This window comes from Punica granatum, chromosome 5 (genome assembly GCF_007655135.1).
Source record: "Punica granatum isolate Tunisia-2019 chromosome 5, ASM765513v2, whole genome shotgun sequence".
NCBI lineage: Eukaryota > Viridiplantae > Streptophyta > Magnoliopsida > Myrtales > Lythraceae > Punica > Punica granatum.
The window spans coordinates 28,787,791-28,809,394 of record NC_045131.1 but is presented as its reverse complement, the minus strand read 5'-3'; the positions used below and the strand labels follow the sequence as shown (position 1 = coordinate 28,809,394).

The 21,604-nt window shown below is 36.7% G+C and overlaps 2 protein-coding genes across 8 annotated transcripts; both read left to right on the top strand.

The window, feature by feature from the left end:
- The first annotated feature begins 8,348 nt into the window (after positions 1-8,348).
- LOC116208810 (anthocyanidin reductase ((2S)-flavan-3-ol-forming)) lies at positions 8,349-11,259 on the top strand. Of its 2 annotated transcripts, none has more exons than XM_031542369.1 (6): positions 8,349-8,784; positions 9,639-9,805; positions 9,927-10,127; positions 10,253-10,412; positions 10,558-10,771; positions 10,867-11,259. In XM_031542369.1, the coding sequence occupies exons 1-6, from the start codon at positions 8,652-8,654 to the stop codon at positions 11,012-11,014; spliced, it is 1,023 nt and encodes a 340-aa protein (XP_031398229.1). In that variant the 5' UTR covers positions 8,349-8,651; the 3' UTR covers positions 11,015-11,259. The 2 variants fall into 2 exon arrangements, with proteins under 2 accessions (XP_031398229.1, XP_031398230.1); XM_031542370.1 differs by having other exon boundaries at positions 8,356-8,784; positions 10,870-11,259.
- A 5,180-nt stretch (positions 11,260-16,439) lies between these two features.
- On the top strand, positions 16,440-21,228 carry LOC116206630 (alpha-farnesene synthase-like). 6 transcript variants are annotated; one of them, XM_031539411.1, is made up of 12 exons: positions 16,442-16,915; positions 17,015-17,047; positions 17,262-17,298; positions 17,440-17,491; positions 17,595-17,701; positions 18,332-18,486; positions 18,586-18,871; positions 18,990-19,398; positions 19,549-19,767; positions 19,878-20,019; positions 20,146-20,394; positions 20,597-21,228. In XM_031539411.1, exons 6-12 carry the CDS (start codon positions 18,361-18,363, stop codon positions 20,897-20,899), a joined length of 1,734 nt encoding a protein of 577 aa, XP_031395271.1. In that variant the 5' UTR covers positions 16,442-16,915; positions 17,015-17,047; positions 17,262-17,298; positions 17,440-17,491; positions 17,595-17,701; positions 18,332-18,360; the 3' UTR covers positions 20,900-21,228. The 6 variants fall into 6 exon arrangements, with proteins under 6 accessions (XP_031395274.1, XP_031395271.1, XP_031395270.1 ...); XM_031539410.1 differs by having other exon boundaries at positions 17,015-17,096; positions 17,595-17,683; XM_031539409.1 differs by having other exon boundaries at positions 17,015-17,096.
- The last annotated feature ends 376 nt before the right edge of the window (positions 21,229-21,604 follow it).

Sequence of the window (21,604 nt, the reverse complement as noted above, 5' to 3'; positions counted from 1 at the left end):
TCTTCCCTCTCTATGAGAGAAGGGAAGAAGATTCGAAGAAATTCTCAGCGGTGATGGTTTAATTGTCGGCCAACATTCCTTATGCGAGATTGTGGGATCTAGGCGATCTCACTCGAGGGGTGGTGGCCAGTGATTAGGCCATCAACTTCGGGAATTTTTCCGGATCTCCTCTCTCTCTCTTTCTCCACCACCCCTGCGACTTCGCCCGAGGGGTGATGGGCAGCGGTTAGGCCACTACCGTTGGGAATCGATGGTGGCAAGGCGGCGGGCACTAAGTCGCTTCTCCCCTTTCTCTCTCTATCAGGTCTGGGTGCATTAGGGTGGACTAATTTGAAAATAAAAAAGCTTTTGAGGGCACCAGTGTAATAAATGAAGAATAGCCCCATGCTGAACGAATTAGTAATGTTGCGTTTGGTTTTAAAGTAGGATTTTAAAATCAGATTTTGATTTTGAAAAAGAGTGATATAAATGGTTATGTATGGGGCTCACCCTTTGACTTTGTATGAGTTATTTTGTTTTGTTGTGGAAAAACTGTGGTATAAATGGGGCCCATCCTTTGACTTTGTATGAGTTATTTTGTTTTATTACGAGTAGAATTAAGTTAAAATGTGATTTTAAAATCACACTTTGAAACCAAATAAGCCATAAAAAACTGATTTAATGATTAAGCAAATCCCCACCTACATCATTTAAGGTGCGTTTGGTTTCAGAATTAAAGTAACTTTAATTTTGATAGTGGAAAAGGACAAATATTATATAGTGTGTTGAGTTAAAGTTAAAGTTCAAATTTTTAACTTGGGAAATGCGTATTTTTATTGTGTAGTGTGTTGAGTTAAAGTTAAAATTAAAATTTTTATGATTTTAACTATGAAAACAAACCGGCCAAGCACCTTTTTGACTTAACTCTATTAAGTGGTGTCATTTTTTTTATTGTATATCGCAAACTTAATTTTATTAAATGTTGAATGACTAAATTCAACACTTATTTTGTGTTATCAAATACATGTTTAGTTTATATATTTGCAAAAAATTAGATTGACATAAAGCAACATGTTTTTCTCTAGCCATCATTGTGTTTTGTAAATGTAATTGTACTGATCAACTTTTTGGAAAGAGAAACATCCTTGGGAAATGAAAATTGGCAACGGTTCATTCATGATTCCACAGTAATTTTGGAATACCCAGACCTTCTCTTGTAAAAGACCTGTTCCAACAATATGGAACCGAGCCTACCCTGCAACTTTAGATACCTAGAACCTATACGGAACCTGTGAGATACCGTCAGTTCCGGATACTTTTGTGTGTGTGTGTGTGGTCCTTTGCTTAGTCGAGCTCAGAGGAGAAGAAAAAACAGAAATGTCATTTGTAGATCAAAGTAAAAGAGCTGTACCATCTCAAGCAAAAGAAATTGATAACTTCACTTAATCGATCGAAGCAAAATCGTTTAATAAAAAAGCGGCAATTTTCTTTAACCTACATAAAGAAGAAACAACACCAAATTTTTCGAGACAATAGCACAAGCAACTTTGATTCAGTTGGATCAAGAGTTGGAGAATAACAGAAACAAGAAAAAGAGCAATTGAAACGAATTAAGTTATAAACTTATTTAATTTTTAAAGAATGTAATGGTGAGAAATTAACAGTGAAGAAGACGAACTCAATAAAAAAAAAAAACTAAGAAGGCGGAGAAGAAGAAGCTGAGAGAGACCACAGAGAGGAATGATGGAGGAGAGAGAAGGGAAAATAATCGGATTGGGGAAACGCAAGCCAACAGTGACATGTATTATTATACACAAATAATATAGCGAGTTCGACTTTTTTTTTCCAGTTTCGGTTCTAGGTACTCGGGATAAAGAACCAGCCGGAATTTCTCAGTTCTTGGTCTTGGGAGTTGAAACCTACCTATTTTAAGATAAATTATACTCAGATCCTACCAAAATGAGTAGGTTCCAATCGATTTCGAATATACTTACTATACACACCCTTATTCCACAGCCCAAAACATTACTAAATGGGTTCATTGTCCAGATGATATACCACAACTTTAAGTGGGCTTCATGGGCCTCCATTAATTTCCTCTCCTTAGTTTCTTTGACCGCTCTAATATATATATATATATATATATATATGTATAGAGGTTGCCCGTGTATGCACTGAAAAACTAATAAAGAAAATCATACACAGTATATATATATATAAAATATATATATAATGAAAAGTATTCATTACCTATTTCATAGTTAAATTCTACTTTAATTTAATATAATCATTATAAAGCATTTGAAAATTTGACAATTCAATAGCTTTACTAAAAATACATGATGTATTCTTCGACCAACTTTTATTATGTCATTATATTGATGTATCTTATCCATAATATTGTTGGTTTATTCAAGTTTCATAAGTAACAATCTTTATTTAAATACTTTATAAATCGGTCTATAAGACTGAATTAAGAACAATTGTATTATATTATATTATATTATATTATTATTTACTTATTTAATTCATGATTAAGTAATGTCTATATTTATATTAATTTATTCGTATTTTTTTTATTATATTATATTATAATTACATTTTTAATAAAAGGGAGGTCTTTCTGGTCATTGAAGATTCCTGAAGATTGTTCTTGGAGCTGGAGGAAGATATTGCAACTCAGACAACAAATGTTTCCTCTTCTCCAATATCAAATAGGCTCAGGAGAGAAGGCTTCATTCTGGGCTGACCCTTGGCTTCCTATGGGTCCATTGGTAAGTTAATGTTACCAAGGTTTTCAATTTTTCCCCTTTATACCACCGAATGCTGCCGTGAACCATGTGTTGAAAAATGGGGGTTGGATGTGGCCTTGAACCTCTGACCTTCAAGCTATTGAAGTAAAGAACATGGCTGAGGCTTTGTAGCTTTCTGAACAGTATCAGGTGGTTTGTGTGGCCCATAAGCATGGTAAGTTCACCTCTCATAGTACTTGGGAGCACGTCAGACTTGAAAGTGCCAAGGTATAATGGAGTAAATCCATATGGTTTGTCGGAAATGTACTGAGAGCCTTGTTTATCTGCAGACTGACACTAAGAGATATGTTGAACACAAAGAATAGATTGGCTCGTTGGGGAATCTATGCTGGTTCGATGGAGTGTGAATTTTGCGGTTGTAAAACAGAGACAACGGAGCATCTCTTTTTCACATGTGTTGTTATAACGGCCATCTGGTTAAGCTTGCTCAACAGGATTGGTATTCAGAAATTAGACGAGGATTGATTTTCTGAAATCGGATGGGTTGAAAATCTGGAAGGCAGAGGTTTGGATGTCACCATTCTCAAATTGATGTGGTCTAACTATGTCTACCACATGTGGCTTGAGAGGAATACAAGGGTTTTCTAGAGGGAGGTCTCACCAGTTTCAGGAATTATAAATAGAATATTTGAAGATGTCAAGATGAAGGTTATCACACTGGCTAATCGCTCTTTTAAGATTACTTAGTCTGAACTGGTTTTTTTCTTTAATATACCAGGAAGTTTTGATGTTTAGTGCTCTTTGTTTTTAGGGCTGTTCTTGGATAGGTGGATATTTGTAGTACGTTTGAAGTTTTGATCCAATGAGAATTACCACTTATCCAAAAAACAAAAAATATATATTATATTATATTATTATTTTATGACATCATTTTACATTATTATTATTATTATTATTATTATTATTATTATTATTATTGTTACTTACTTACTTACTTCATGGTTAAGTAATATCTATATTTATATTGATTTATTCGCATTTAAAAAAAAAATAAAGTATAAACTCGAGAGTATGAAAAGAGAACGTACTCTACTCGAGAATTTCCGAAATGTTTTCGGTTTATCTAGATATCTAGATACACATATATTTTAATTTCGATTACATGAGAGATTCATGTGTCTAATATAAAAAATAAATCTAAAACATTTAATTGATGGACACGAATAATCCGAATAGCAAGAACTGAATCCAAAATCTAAATTTTAAGTAAACGCGTGTCACTGCACTACATTTTCTTTCTCTAATAAACTTCACTTTTTTTGTGTGTGTGTGCGCACCATTGATAATTGAAAGTCTAGGGGAGTACGACTAATCCATGTTTGAGTCCGATCTGTGCACTAAAGAATAGCGTAAGAATTCTGGAAATCTCTTTGCATTTAATAGCCAATTACTTAAATTACTCACCTTTTTTTCTTTTTCTTTTTTGGGATAAGTTAAAACATGTGGGAGATTGGTCACATTTAATAAGAGTATAAGACCGTCCATTGCTACCATTCAAGATTGTGACACAAGTATCCCAACAGATATATTGATTTTCACCATCAAGATTTAGACCTGTCTTATCATAGATTAAAGAGAATCAGTACACACCTATCTTTTTTTTTTCCATTTTCTTAAATTATAAGAAAATCTCATGGATCTATTTTCTAATAAAAATAAGAGAAGAGAAAATAAAGAAATACGAAAGAGAAAATAAAGAGAAAATAAAGAGATACTCAAAGGATCAAATTCAAAATCTCTACTTCCTTTTTAAATTTTTTCTTTTTTATGGATATAGAATTGAATAAAAATATTAACAGTGCCTTGTAATGGAGGAAGACAATCTTAGCTGGTTGTCGTTTGTACATTTATGTTTAACATTATCTGCTCCAAATACTTGGTTTAACAATACTAACCAATTCACTCACACTTTACGTGAAATTGTAATTTGTGACAGAATTTAGTATATTCTATCATTTAATTTGATTATAAAATATTAATTGGTATATAATCATATATAATTTACTTCTTGATAAGTTTCAAATTAAAATTGAATATAAAATATTTATTAAATACAAAAAATTGAACTAATTTTATTAAATACTTAAATAGCTAAATTTACATATTTTCTAAATAAATTAATATAACATTGACTAAGGTTTGAACTCAAAATATTGATTTACCTAGAATTTTAACAAAAAATTATTTACTCTTTTAATAATGATACATTTTAGTTTCTCAATGCATTTAGTTTTTACATGAAAATTGGAAATGTTATTAACATTTTTAAAAATATTAATTAGTTTATGATTATATAGAATTTACATCTTGATAATTTTCAAGGTAACATTGAATATAAAATACTTATTAAATATAACGCATTGAACTAACATTATTAAAATGATTAAATAACTAAATTTATCTATTTAAAAAAAAACAATGTAATCTGCCCAAAAAGTAACACCAGTAAGAAGGACTTTCGGGAGAAAAGAAATCAATTCGCCCAATCAATCCATGTGAGGAATTCGGACTTCCTATTCGTAACTTGTTTGGCCAATGAATCTGCAAAACCATTAGCTTCCCTAGGAACATGAAAGAAACTCAGCATGGTTGTCAAACTCGAGAGTTTACATAAAATTGGTGAAGGCCCCCTAAACTCGTATTGTAAACTCGTAGAATTTATGTTTTAAGTAAATTTAACTATAAATATTTTATTCACCTGAAGAGACCATGAATTTCTCTCACTAAAGACCTAAAACCATAAATTAATTATGACGAATATATTCTCATATAATAGCAGATAACATAGTCAAGTCCAAATTCACAATCAACCGTCAAGTTCAACCATCCATAGTCATACTCCAATTCTCCAACTGAATTACACGTCATTCCCCTAATTTTATCAAAATTATAAACTGTTTGTACTATGCTGAAATAATTTTGAAATATTTTGTATCATCAAGTAACAAAAAAAAAAACATTTTGTACCATATTGAAACATTTGTAAAACTTTATGGACTTACCCCCTCTCTCTCTATATATATATATTCATATTCTATCGAAATCATGTAGTATTCTCGACTAATCCTCAGATGGAAGTTAGACTAGTTGTTTCTAATAAGTTTTGAAATCTTCAATTATAGATAAAGTTCATTTACCATATATAGAACGTAACTTGTCAATTACCTAAATTTTTCGATGTGGCGGATTAACGCAGAGTGATAAAAGAATTAGGAAGTGGTAGGAGTAGGACTCACCTACCCAGCTCAGTCTTCCACGTGATAGGCTACCTGCTGCTGCGTGTAGCTAAACATCCACTCCTAATTCCCGCTCTCAAAAAATAAAGAGTCGACCAAAGAAATAAAGACACAAGTAAATTTGCATTTCCATATGGAGGGCACATTATTGTCAATTGCTTTTTAAAGCACTTTTGATTGAATCTGCTATACCCTCTACAAAAGAATAAACCATGTTCCCGAAATCTCTAGCCGGTTAGGTCGTCAGACCATTTATCTAACCGGTTTTCTTTATTTTTTCTCTTATATGAATCTTTTGATTGTACATGCGCAAAATGCAACATCCCATTCACATGATATAATTTGGACTCCTAACATCCATTCCAACTATTATTGTGCTGCACCTTCAACGATGGACTATAAAGCGGCAAACTTTTACATTATCGGGTCTTTCCGCATGTTGGCCATTACCACACACTTTCGGTGCTGGCATCAATTAGAACTTTATTTACATAGTTTTGGCATGATAGAGTAACCACTTGATCCGAAAAATATTCGTATGTCGCGATTAAAAATTCTATGGGATAAATAGTGGAGTGACATGCATGCTTGCTGTTACTGCAACATATGATTATTAGGTGAGATCGATGTACTTGACACTGACATCTTTTGACAATAAATTTTGTAACCAAAAAGGACGATTGCATAAATTTTAATATTTTTCTATCATTTTCCCAAGTAGAGAAGTTTATAGAGGGTTTTTCTTTTTCTTTTTCTTTTTTGTTCTGTTTTTCTTCTTATTTTTCCGGCAAATTATTAGATTCCACGTCCACCTTTCCTGTTTTTCTTCTTTTTCTTTTTCTTGTTTTCTGTGGTGTGTGACATCCGGTCTATTTCAGTGGCATCTAATGACGAAGTGAGGAAAAAATCGACCAGAAGAACAATTATTTATTCTAAACTATGCCAACAAAGATAATAGACACATTCATTCGGGTTTGATAGACCATAATTATTACGGTTCTCGAATATTCTAGGATATCTTGTGTATCTTGTAATTATGTACATTATCCACACTTTAGGCTAGTTTTTCTATTTTCCTAGTTAGTTACCGATTTATCGGGATTTTTCCTTTTGGCTGATGATGTATTCGGCCCTAAGAATGGTATACAATAAATAATTATTTTCACAGATCATATGAGATGCCAAAGTATTTATCTTCTTTAATTTAAGAAAAAAACATGTCTACACCATCCATTAGAAATTAAACAGTGACGATCTTCATCTCATATTACTTAAAAGATCAAGTGAAAATCACCCTGAATATACATATAATGAATTTTGGCCACAAATATAATTGATGAGATGAATAAGATCATAGGTTTGGTCAAGTTTGGTCAAACGGAATGGAATTGATAGGAAAAATAAAAAAGAAGAGGTTATCCACCCCAAAAAAAATTTCACCGAAAAAAAGAGAGTTTAAAAATAGTATTTCATGTACCATGCTCGCGAGAAATAGTATTCGTGATAGTCTAGTACTTAATTTTGTGTGCTACATGACCCACAACGTGCTCTTTTCTTGCCGAACAAATCAGAATTAAAGTGAGCTAGAATGATGTCATTGTTGAAGGGTCTTGTGGTCCCTGCCAATTGAGCGGCCCAACCATCGATATTAAGTTAGCAAATGATAAAATGTCATTTCATTTGATCACATCATAGAATTTCATATAAAGAGAATTATTGCTTATGAGCAACCGATATTGCTCTCTTCTCAATTTACGGAATGAAATCTTTAACATTATTTTTCTTCCCAACTAACGTGATTCAATAGAAATTGATGACACTTCTCACTCATCTTATAACTCGTTGGTCAAGACGATTCTTTTCCCGTGTGATCTTGCTTGGCCTATTTAAAGTCCGACTAAAGCCCAACAAAATGAGCTCAACTCATCCTCAAAATTGGAGGGATAAAACCAACACATTTCACATATTTACTTGAATTTCGAGAAAATTACTAGAAATTTTGTTCAAAGAAATGGGAACGTGTCAATCTCTCATTGATTGGAAAGAAACGGTATTACACGTCCTTTGAGGCAATTGTGTCATAGACTTTGGGCACCAGGGACGATCAAATATCCAGTGAGTGTTATTTAGCCGCTTGACTCAGTAACATTTAATCAGAATGGTGATAAAAGGGGTCCACACGGTCGTACTACATATTCCCCACTTACGGCGGGGGGACAGGAGGACGAAAAGGACAAGAACGGAGACGAATGACATTAGGTTGAGGTTTGAGTCGCTGGTAGTGAAAGAGGGGTCACGTGCCTACCTTCTTCGTCTTCTTCGTCTTCTTCCCTTCAGTTTCAAGGAGAGCAATCGAAGTAGATGGACACAGTCAGTGGATATGGAATAAACTCCCCCTCCTCAGTCCTCAGCGATCACACAACAACGCTTCATCTCTTTTTTCTATTAAAAAAAATTAAATCAAATTAGATCATATCCCCGACCCTTTGAATATATCTCCTCCTCCTATTTAAGGCGCCCTTTCTTCCAGAATTCTTTCATCAATCAACAATCCCACAGAAACCCTAATTAATAATATTAGTCCTCCTGTCAGTTGATACAGATTATTCATATATATACATCGATGGCGTCGGGGGACAATGGTGCCGGGAACAGGAAGGCCTGCGTGGTCGGGGGGACTGGGTTCGTGGCGTCGCTGCTCGTCAAGCTGCTGCTCGAGAAGGGCTACTCCGTAAACACCACCGTGAGAGACCCAGGTAGGATTTGATCTCTCTCTCTCTCTCTCTCTCTCTCTTCTTCTTTATTCCGCGACATGCTATTGCTTGTTTTTGAAAGGGGAAAATGGGATGGTGCTGATGAGGAGGAGATGAAGGCTTCTTGTCCTGTCCCTACAGACAGACAGGAAGGGGGCTGTCGAAGGTTTGTTTGGACGATAATCTTTTTTTTTGTTTTGTTTTGTTTTTGTTTTAATGGAATTTGCTATTTAGTCCCTCAAATATATATATATTTGATTGAATAAAATATAATGAAACCTCAGTCAGGTCCCGTCACGGCCGGGAAATATGGTCACAGTCCATTTCCCGGACAATTGTCTCGGTCATTCTCGGCTGTCAGATCAGCTCCGATTCCATCCTCTACTGCTGATTTGATGATCCAAAAATTGGTAGGGACCGTCAGGGAAATGGATGGGAAGAGTTCTAATATTCTTAGCCTTTTATTCTTAAAATATAAACTAAAGAGCTCACTCATTTCGGTCGATGACTGATCCGAGAAAATCGGAAAATTTGTGTGATTAGAGTGGATTCCTAAGACGGGTATTTACATAGAGAGGTATACGTTTGAGTTACAAATGATGAAGGGTACTGAAATGAGATATTGTCTTGAATTTTCCATTTCTAACCTTAAAGGGTTGTCATGGTGTCCACTAAGTGGACATGTTTTAGACCATGAGTACAGCCCATGAATATATATATATATATATTTCCAAATTTTGGCAATGAACTCTGTTTCGCCTTCCCAATAATTTTATGAAAATTTACCTTTTTTCCAGTAAATTTTGTTGTGGTGTCTCTTATAAATTAATCTTAGATCTTTGGTTTTTCGGGTGCAGAGAACCAGAAGAAAGTGGCTCACCTTGCCGAATTACAGAGCCTCGGCGACTTGAAAATTTTCCGGGCAGATCTAACCGACGAGGACAGCTTTGATGCTCCTATTGCGGGCTGTGAATTCGTCTTCCATGTCGCGACCCCAGTCAACTTCGCTTCACAAGATCCAGAGGTTAAAAGGAAAAAGAAAATTCGGCCCAGTCCATTTTTCCCAAATTACTATGCTACAGTCTGCGAAAAAAAAAAAAAAGAATTTAACATTTGCTTTTGTAATTATGCCTCTCTGGATTTAGAATGACATGATCAAGCCTGCAATCCAAGGAGTCGTGAATGTCCTAAAGGCCTGCGCGAAGGCGAAGACTGTCAAACGAGTGGTTTTAACGTCGTCAGCAGCAGCTGTGTCGATCAATACGCTTCAGGGGACAGGTTTAGAGATGGATGAGAAGAACTGGACCGATATCGAGTTCTTGACTTCCGAGAAGCCCCCAACTTGGGTAGGAAGACAGCATGGATACTAATTCATGAATTGTGGAGGGAAAGCTGCGTGTGATCTCTTTATCTTTTTAATGGAATTAATGGAATACGGAATGTATGACCAAGTTCGTGATTCTTTCTTCAGGGGTATCCAGCTTCCAAGACACTCGCTGAGAAGGCGGCTTGGAAGTTCGCGGAGGAGAACAACCTCGATCTCATCACTGTTGTCCCAACTCTCATGGCAGGTCGATCCCTCACTCTCGACGTCCCCAGCAGCGTCTGCCTTGCCATGTCTCTGCTTACAGGTCCGTAACTTGTTAGGAAGCACTTTTAGGAAAATTTTCTGAAAAATAGGAAACTGAGGAACTTCTCTAGAAGAAAATGCACCCTGAACTACGTCTGAGCCACCGTTCTAACATCCTTATTCGAATGCTCCCAAAAATTTTGCAGGGAATGAATTCCTGATAAACGGTCTGAAGGGAATGCAGATGCTGTCAGGATCGATCTCAATAACACACGTTGAGGATGTCTGTCGGGCACACATCTTTGTGGCTGAGAAAGAATCTGCTTCAGGTCGGTACATCTGCTGTGCTACCAACACCAGTGTTCCCGAGCTTGCGAAGTTCCTCAGCAAAAGATACCCACAGTACAAAGTCCCGGCAGAGTAAGTTAGCATTAGCGCTAAGCCCTCGAGTAGCATTATGGTTAGGTTTGGAAATCCAGTACGCACATGACTTATCTCCATTGGTGATTCCCTAGCAGGTTTGGAGAATTCCCCGCAAAGCCCAAGCTTGTATTATCGTCGAAGAAGCTAACCAAAGAAGGATTCAGCTTCAAGTACAGTATAGAGGACATCTACGATCAGTCTGTGGAATACTTTAAGGAGAAAGGGCTGCTTCTCGACTGAAGCGTTGCTTTAACTTCGGGTTCGGCAGTTACTAGCTAATGGCTTGTGGGAGGTCTCAAGTCTGGTTCTTGCTCACTGTCTTGTGAGTAGCATTTCGTTCGAAATCATAAATTATGTAGCTGGCCTAACGTACGCTCCTTTGAGCGGAAATGAAGGGAGTGGTACTGTTTTAAGATGTTAAGGTCTATGTTATCTCTGAGATGTTTGGTCAGAGGAATGAAGAGATCAATAATTCATGTTTAGAATCTTCCATGCCTCTTCTATTATAAGTATTTGTCACTTAGCTAAAACCGAAAATCAAAGCAAAATAAATAAATAAGTATATAAAATGTATTAAAATAAAACAGATGAATTACCTTCATAATTTTCAACTTACTTTTACAACTATGCAGTGTATTATTTTCCCATGGTTATCCTTAATTTCCACAAAAAATCATTTGAGTAAATAGATTAAGAATATCACGTGGTTGCATGTGAAAAAATAAAAAAGATATATAAATAAAAATGTTGTATCTCTTGCAAAGTTGTCAAAATCACGACTCTAACTATAATCAATCGAGGGTCGTGGAATCGTGAATCGTAAGATTTTATCTATAATTAAAAAAATAACATATATATAGAAATCAAATCACAATTTATAACTCAAAGTCTCGAAATAAAAATAAAAAGCTAATAACATAACATAGGATCAACAAACAGATCAAATGTCATCCAAATATTCATCGCCAATACCAACATCATCAATGCATAGCAGAGCAGCAGCGGAGAGCTCGAAGCAGATATCAACACACAATAGTGCTCGAAGAACAACGATTACAATCGGCAATTTCAACCGAAGGAGGAAGGACGGCGATTATAATCAACAATTTGAATGGGGAATGAAGGCAATTTCAACAGAAGAATGCAATATTTGAGCAATAGGAAAAATTAGGGCTGAAATCTTTTCTTTCTTCAAGAATCGAGACTTCGATAGAGTTCAGAAGTCAATAGTCAAATCTTCATTCATTCGTCGATTAGTAGAAGAGGGAAAAAAAATCCAGTCAGGGCTGCTCTATGGGCAGAACAACTGGACTGGCTTGGTCCAATTTTTAGTTTTGAGCCTAATGTAGGATCGGTAGAATCGCACCAATTCTACGATTCTAGATGCGATCCTACCACGATTCTAAGATTTCGATTCCCGGGGTGAAATTGGAATCGCTAGTCCCCTATGAATCGTAGAATCGTGCAATTCTAGATTCGACTCATGATTCTGACAACCATGATCTCTTGGCCATAACAATTTCTTTTTATCATTCAAAGGCACATTCAAGGTCAAAAGCTTGATTCTAGGATAAGATATTAACTTAATTCACATGGGAGGAGAGAATGTAAAAGCTCTTGATGCTAACACAATATTGACAATTTACAGTTCTGATTCCAATACTTTCATAAGCTGTTAACACGTAATTCTAAAATATATATACGGATAACGAATAGTAAATTTATAAGTGAATCACCAATCTATACATTGGGCCATGTTGGGCCGGAGTGGCACCGGCCTGTTATCCTTCCACTGCCAGGAGCGGCCCAATGAAATGAAGCCCATGTTACTGAGGTCGGGGAAGTAACCTTTAAGAGGATTGGTTTTGCTGACGTGGGATTGCTTGGTTGTATTCCTGGGAAAGGAAAGTGTGACAAAATGTTTCTTGTGACAGATCAGAACTAGTTGCAATTTTTTCATTTTTCCCTCTTATTAGGCCAAGTATGTACCAAAGTGCAAAAGCATGAAAAATACAAATATTGACACATCCATTAGGAGGAATACACCAAAGAGACCTCTGTCGTCACTTCTCTTGACCTTAAGCCAAAGTAATGCATAAAACATTTTTCAAGCATGGACAGTTACCTAACCATATTGACCACATGAGCTGGACCACCAAGTTGGATGATGATTCAAAATGTACCTGGGTTTTTTAAGACGATTCAAAATGTATCTGGATTGCTTAAGACGATTCAAAATGTATCGTGATAGTCCGAAAATGTATATATGCCTGTTGTTGTTATTACCTCTTGCTTTCCAAATTATTGACTGTGCATCTGAATAAAAATACAACACATGTGGACCTGTGTCTTGCCATCACATCTAACCCGATATGCGAAACCGTTATGTACGACATTCGCGTGAAACACATATATAAATCTGTCCGCGTGATCACATTGTGACGTTTCAGTTAAGCAATACGGGTGTAGAAAAATATTAATGCTTATCGCATCGTGATAATGTGGACAGAATTATGTATGTGTACCTTACTTTTAGGTACATTAATGTTTTGGTAGAAAAATACGTGTGTTTCATTCATCATATGTACTGCGAGTTTCTTTCTTGATGATCTCTCTTGAGTACTGTCATCTCGTCTACGTGCAATGCGGATATATGGTTATTCCAAGGATACGCGCATGAAAAAAAACTACGAATTGAATGAACTTTCTTCCTCTATTTGAAATTGCAAAGGAATTGATACAGTTCAAAATACCCAGAAAAACCAAATTATAATCAAAAGTATGGAGAGAAAGGTTAGAAAGGCAAAAAAAAAAAAAAAAAAAGAGGGCAAAAGACAATCAAATAACATCTTGGAACCAGGTACTATAATATTAAACATAAGTACCATGTATTTATCAAAAGATTGTGTAATATAATGGCATACGTTCTCGCTTGGTAACCATGAAATTCCAGGTTCGATATCTAATGAGACCACCGAACCACTTTATTAGATATTAAGATTTTTACTTCTTTGTATTAGGCTCATAAACCTCTTTTGTAACCGAAAGAAAGTACAATATATCCTAGATAGATTACTTATTTTTAAAATTAAATATACATGCTAATTTTAAGTTAATGTTCACACATCTAAAAATATTGATCGAACCTCCCGAGTCCCGAGAAATCGTCATGATCATCAACAGGGACGGACCCATGATTTTTAAAATTTGAAGAATTATATATGAGTTTCCGTAAAGCGCAGAAATTTAGGAGGGACCTGGCAAATATCTATTCCTGATCGTTGGGAACCGCAGATATGACTCTAGATGAGCTTGGGTTGATGACCGATCGTGAGCCATTCAAAGTGATGAGCGAAAGTTTTTCTCGCTTTCAAACAGTTGACGGGCATATCGCACTAATGTTTATTTGGAACTTTACATAAGTAAGACAGATAATAATACGTGAGGGTCAGTGATTGGGCCACGTCTCACGTGATACAAGAGGTTGGGCTCACAAGACGATGAATTACAGTCAAGGTGGGGCCTTCTGTCGGGCTCATCCTAAGTTTCCCCGAAGCACCATGGGAGATGAGATGGCCCACTTTTGATCGATCGATCCTTCCAAAATTTAATTATTTTTCTCTTCTGATTGGCGCGATTACAAAGGAGGCATGAGTGAGTGTAACGAATATGAAAACGAAAAACTTGAAAAGAATAATTGCTCAAATAGTTTAGCGCTTATTGTGTTCAAATAAAGTATTGTATTCGAATTTTGTAAATAGAAAAAATATTTGATTGAGAGAATTTTATCTTATGGTGACTCAATTTGACTAGAACTGAATTAGTTATAACCCATTGAATTTTTGAATGCAAAAGTATACGCTAAAAAATGTGAGAAACAAATTTAGAATATCTGTTTCACGGCGGAGGACAGTGTCGCTCCGCTAAACTACTCCATTTTCTTTCTATCTTCTCAAAACTGTTAAGACCAATTAATTTGCAAGCATATCGACTGGCCTCGTAAATGGTGCGTATTTTAGATATTCTTGAACACTACAGCCGACCGCTTTCTACTTCTTGGGTGGTCCCGTAATAAGCTTAATTGTCATCTCAATTAATACCCATGTGCTCACCATACCGTGATCACAGGCCGACCTTTTTTTTTTTTTTCCCCTTACTAAATTCAAAGATCCTGGGTTTGAATTCGATGGAAGATAAGAGATTATGAGATGTTCTCATAAGACAAAAGAGGCTCCGTGCCCGTAATGTAATTCTATCTTCTCAAAACTGTTAAGACCAATTAATTTGCAAGCATGTCGACTGGCCTCGTAAATGGTGCGTATTTTAGATATTCTTGAACACTACAGCCGACCGCTTTCTACTTCTTGGGTGGTCCCGTAATAAGCTTAATTGTCATCTCAATTAATACCCATGTGCTCACCATACCGTGATCACAGGCCGACCTTTTTTTTTTTTTCCCCTCACTAAATTCAAAGATCCTGGGTTTGAATTCGATGGAAGATAAGAGATTATGAGATGTTCTCATAAGACAAAAGAGGCTCCGTGCCCGTAATGTAATGGACTACATGGAAGCAATTTTAATAAGCTTAATTGTTATCTCAATTAATACCCATGTGCTCACCATACCGTGATCACGAGCCGACTTTTTTTTTTCCTCACTAAATTCAAAGATCCTGGGTTTGAATTCGATGGAAGATAAGAGATTATGAGATGTTCTCATAAGACAAAAGAGGCTCAGTGCCCGTAACGTAATGGACTACATGGTAGCAATTTTAATAAACTTAATTGTAATCTCAATTAATACCCATGTGCTCACCATACCGTGATCGCGGGCCGACCTTATTTTTTTTTCCTCACTAAATTCAAAGATCCTGGGTTTGAATTCGATGGAAGATAAGAGATTATGAGATGTTCTCATAAGACAAAAGAGGCTCAGTGCCCGTAACGTAATGGACTACATGGTAGCAATTTTAATAAACTTAATTGTAATCTCAATTAATACCCATGTGCTCACCATACCGTGATCGCGGGCCGACCTTTTTTTTTTCCTCACTAAATTCAAAGATCCTGGGTTTGAATTCGATGGAAGATAAGAGATTATGAGATGTTCTCATAAGACAAAAGAGGCTCAGTGCCCGTAACGTAATGGACTACATGGTAGCAATTTTAATAAACTTAATTGTAATCTCAATTAATACCCATGTGCTCACCATACCGTGATCGCGGGCCGACCTTTTTTTTTTTCCTCACTAAATTCAAAGATCCTGGGTTTGAATTCGATGGAAGATAAGAGATTATGAGATGTTCGCATAAGACAAAAGAGGCTCTGTGCCCGTAACGTAATGGACTACATGGAAGCAATTTTCATCATTTGTATTATTTGCTTGAAAAGACTTGCTATGAGAGAAATTGGTCTAACAATGTACGACATAGTTATAATGACGTTACGATTTCCTAGTGCACATAGGGTCTTCGAACCTATATTGCCTTTCAAGATTGTCAGGATCGCGATTCTAACTAGAATCGGTCGAGGGTCGTAGAATCATTAATCGTAAAATCGAATCGCGAATCGTAAGATTCTACTTGTAATTAAAAAAAAACATATATATAAAAACCAAATCACAACTCATAATTCAAAGTCTCGAAATAGAAATAAAAAGCTAACATAACATAGTATGAACAAACTGATCAAATGTCATTCAAATCTTCATCGCCAATACCAACATCATCAATGCACAACAGAGCAACAGTGGAGAGCTCGAAGCAGACAGCAGCACACAATAGTGCTTGAAGGATGACGATTACAATCGACAATTTGAGGGGGGGATGAAGGCAATTTTATTATGGAAAGGATTTCTTCGTGTTCCTCTGGTTCGACTGCTTTGAGCTTGGATATCCATGGAGCTGGTAGCAGGTGGCTCAGTGATGCTCGTTTCGCCCACAGTAATTGCAAAAAGGACAACCGCGAGACCTGAAGTCGCCTCTGCTCGAGTCGCCAAAATTAGGGTTAATACTTCCCCCCTACTTCATTAACGGTTTTGGCTACAAAACTGATTGCTTCATTGTTGGAATCCCTGCCTTGAGCAATAGACTGCTGTGCTTCATCATGAGCGGCCATGGAATGCGCTCTGTTCATGTTCGGTAAGGGGTCCACGCTCAAAATTTGCGATCGAATGGTAGAAAACTCATGATTGAGCCCGATTAGAAACTAATAAACCTTTTCTTTTTCTTTGAGGGCAGTAAGTTGAAGTCCAACATCACAAGTACAAATCGGTAGGTCAAGATACAAGTCCATTTCATCTCAAAGACTCTTTAGCTTCGAGTAATATTCTGAAACTGACCTTTTATCTTGTATGAGCAAGCAAATTTTGTCCTTAAGTTGATAAATTTTTGTTTCATTACCTTGAGAGAATCGCTCCTTAAGATCGTCCCATAATGTTTTTGCAATGTTTGCCCCTGTAATTGAATTTTGTAAATCTTCATCTAGGTGGTTGAATATCCAAGAAACCAACATTAAATTGCAGGTAATTCACTCCTCACAGTGTAGTTCTCCTTCTCCTGGCTGTGCTACCTTGCCTTCGATAAATCTGAGCTTGTTCTTGGCTTGAAGGGCTGTTTGCTTAGCCTGGGACCATGTATTATAGTTCCTGCCATTTAATTTGTAGGAAATAAACTGCGTGCTTGGACCGTCTGAAGGAGAGAAGACAAAGATCGGAGGTAAGTTTCCAGCTGAATTGCTATTTTCTATGCTCTTTGATATTTTAGCAACATAAGAAATCAATGGAGTGGTTGATGACGCTCAGAATATAATTACTGGCAGGATGAAGCTCGACCAATTTGGTCGGCAGAAAGAGTTGCCCTCAAGATCGATGCTTTGATACCATGTCAGATATCGAGGGAAGAATACCGGTAGGAGACAACAATTAGGTAGAAGAACATAATTTCTTATTCAATTGTCTGGTATGTATACAAGAATTCTAATGAATAAGAAAGAAAATTGCTATCTACTTCTATACTAAGGCTATCCTATGTATAGTACATAGAGATACATGCATAAAATGCAATGGTAAGAAATAGGAAGAAATCCTTTCCAAAATAAATTTCAGTGGCCAGTTTTCGTTTTCATTATTAGATTATCATTAATATATATATATATATATGTATGTATGTATAATGCCGTCTACGGATTCTAAAACTGAAAATATGGCGCGAGGAGTTGACCAATCTTAGAGATGTAAAAAAAAGAAGACACAGGAAGGACCTAGACCAACCTCGTCCACTGATTCTTTCTTTGTCGGGCTAGAAAATGTGAGGAACGTGAACAAGGACAAGTCAAAAATTGTTGCTTACCATAGTGCCATGAAATATCTGATGCGTTTTTGTGGTGATTATTTCCGTTATGAGGTCGACATTTCCAAAATCGTTGGGGTCCATGCAAAACAATCTGCCTATATAAGAACGAGGTCATGTTGCCCCGTAAAGGCATTGGTATTTCCATGCAATATAATTTCTTTTGCATGCATTAATTTAAATATTTATAACCACTTAATTTCTCAGCTTCGAGAGACTTTACTACATTCAATTCGATGGAGTCATTCGAGATGAACAACTCGGCAATCGATAAGGATTCCTCGCACCTGAGGCGATCAGCCAACTATAAACCAAACATATGGAAGTATGATTTTCTTCAGTCTCTCCACAACAAGCATGAGGTGAGATTCTCAGTTGCTTTTCTCATTATCGATTGGCTCTGCATGCATCTAGCTAGCTTAAACCTAATGATTTTCTCTCTTTCTCTTCTTTCTTGGAAGAGTGAAGGAAACGCTACTCGAGCGATGATGCTTGTTGAGGACGTAAAGCAAATGCTCATAGAAGCTGTGAGCTTAAAGGCCAATCTAGAGCTAATGGATAACATAATGAAGTTCGGCTTAGCAACATTATTCGAGAAGGAAATCAAGGAAACCCTTGAAATAGTGGCCATGATGGAGCCGAACGATGAGAAAAGTCACGGTGATAGTACGATTGAAGAGCATGATCTCTACACCATTGCATTGCGCTTCAGGCTCCTCCGGCAGCATGGTTATGAAGTTTCAGAAGGTATATATATATATATATATATATATATTTTCAAATCTTTTGTTTCTCTTGTTCTTACTTATTTATGTACATTACTCCCTATCACCTTGTTGGTTATAATCAATGTATGTGAACTCAGATGTATTTAGGAGCTTTAAGGACAAAAATGGTGGTTTTGTAAGAGCCAAGTTTGGAGATACCAAAGGGGTGAGAGAGCTATTGGAGGCAGCACATTTTGGACTAGGAGACGGAACCATAATGGAGAAAGCCAAAATTTTCTCTATGGAATCGCTTAAGAAGATCTGCAATAATTCCGTTAATAATTGTGGTGGTATTATTGAAGAAGTCCCCAATGATAATCAAGTGGTCCATCATGCACTGGAGTTGCCATTGCACTGGCGGGTTGAGTGGTTCGATGCAAGATGGCAGATCCGATTTCACGAGAAGGAAAAATCTGGGGACGTGAACTGCAGTATGGTCAAGCTGGCTAAGATCCACTTCAATGCGGTTCAAGCTACCCACCAGAAGGATCTCAAGGAACTCTCCAGGTAGAGTGAAACTGAATGAGAATGAAACATGTATATAAATATATACACACACACAGACACATTCATATGTGCATTAATAATTCCATATATATTGATCACTTACATGCATACGCCTAAGGTTGATATCTTGTTTGTAATGCAATTTATTAGATGGTGGAGGGATTTAAGGCTCGTAGAAAACTTGAGTTTCACCAGGGATCGGCTGGTTGAGTGCTTCCTCTGTGCTGTAGGGCTTGCGCATGAGCCGAAACACAGCTCCTTCCGAAAAGCTCTCACGAAAGTCATCATCTTCGTTCTTGTGATAGATGACGTGTATGATCTTTATGGTTCCTTGGAGGAATTACAATGCTTCACTGCCGCTGTCGATAGGTCCACCTTGTGAACTCTCCATGAACTAATCTGTGCACATTCATGAACAACAATTAATTGTTATTTCTTATTTGGTTACTGATATTATCTCTTTTTTTTTGGGATAACAGATGGAATTTGGGGGAAATGCAACACCTGCCCGAGTGCATGAAGTTATGCTTCCAAGCCCTTGATGACGTTACAAATGAAATTGCTTATGAAATTGGCGCAGAAAAGGGATGGATGCAAGTCTTACCACATCTAAGAAAAGTGGTAATCGAAGAAAAGGCCCATTTTACCCTTTATAACAAAAAAGGACCAAAAAAGAAAATGGACAATGTTGATTGATCAATTGTTGACGTATTTTTTTTGCTACTTTTTTTTTGGTTTAAATTACAGTGGGGAGATTTCTGCAAATCATTACTCGTGGAAGCAAAGTGGTTCAGCTTGGGTTACACTCCATCACTGGAAGAGTATTTAGAGAATGCATGGGTTAGCTCTTCGGGTCCTCTGATTCTGACCCATTCCATATTCTTTCATGCCCATGAAGATTTAGACGGGGCAAAGGACTTACTCGAGATGAACAAAGATCTCGTGTACAACTCATCCCTCATAATTCGACTTTGCAACGATTTAGGAACCTCAGAGGTACTATTCTTTCTCATCGACATATCTGGGGATTTCATATACCCCATTTCCTCTTATGCCCTTCTACACAATGAATTGTAAACTACTTGGCTTCTAGGAAATTAATTATTTACTCTATTACCTTCTTAAAACATTCGAATACTATATGATGACATAGTACGTATCAAATAAATTAATTGAGCATAGTTCTATGTAATTACAGGCTGAAAGCAACAGAGGAGACGCGCCATCGTCAATCCTATGCTACATGCAAGAGGAGAATGTTTCGGAGGAGGAAGCTTTGATGCACGTGAGAGGGTTGATAGTCGAAGCATGGAAGAACATCAATGGAAGATCCATTCTCGCGCAGCATTCTCCATCTCTCCAGTCACTTATCCGTCTCTGCTCCAACGCGGCGCGTGTTGCCCACATGCTGTACCAGTCTGGCGACGGATTTGGTGTCCAAGACGGTGACATTCGGCAGCAGATCCTGTCATCCCTAATTGAACCGTTTGCAATGGGCTGATTAATAAGCCATAGATCGATATTTATAGCTCTAGTTGGCTCTCTCGTTCCCTTTTCGGAATAATAAATGCATGTTTTGGGACTAGTACTGGAAAATGCGTTGGAATCTGAAGTAGAACATATGCAGCACATATTGTATGATGGCAATCGAATTCCCTTTTCATCCCACAGTTGGACTAGATGACTCGAGTACATAAAATATAGCCTAGATTATATTGTGTAGTGTGGTGTGGTGTCTCGCACACGACCTACAATATAGTTGCACCACTGTTTGATTTGAGGATTGATCCTGGATTTTCCAATCAGCCTCGATAAGTTGGCTAGAAAAAATAAAAATGATTGGCATTGTACTCCCATTTGATAGATTTATAAGTCTGATCACTTTGAAAACGTGCTTAGAATGACACATGATGGTTAACAACCGATGAGAAAATTCGATTGAGTTTTATGTTATTGAGGGAGTATATTAGTTAGGCCCACCATTGACCCAATTTTAACTGGGCCTGAGCCTAACAGCTGAATTGAGGTATTTGGTATTGTTAAGTTCCCCACCTTGGCCGCAACATGCCAATGTCATCAAACAATTTTTGTGCCTTTTCTCAATCTTATTTTGACTATAGTTTCAGAGGTGGAGCTGAAGAAGAACATTTCAAAGTAGAGAGTATAGAGATGCATGAATCTAACTCAAAATTAGATTTTAGATCCC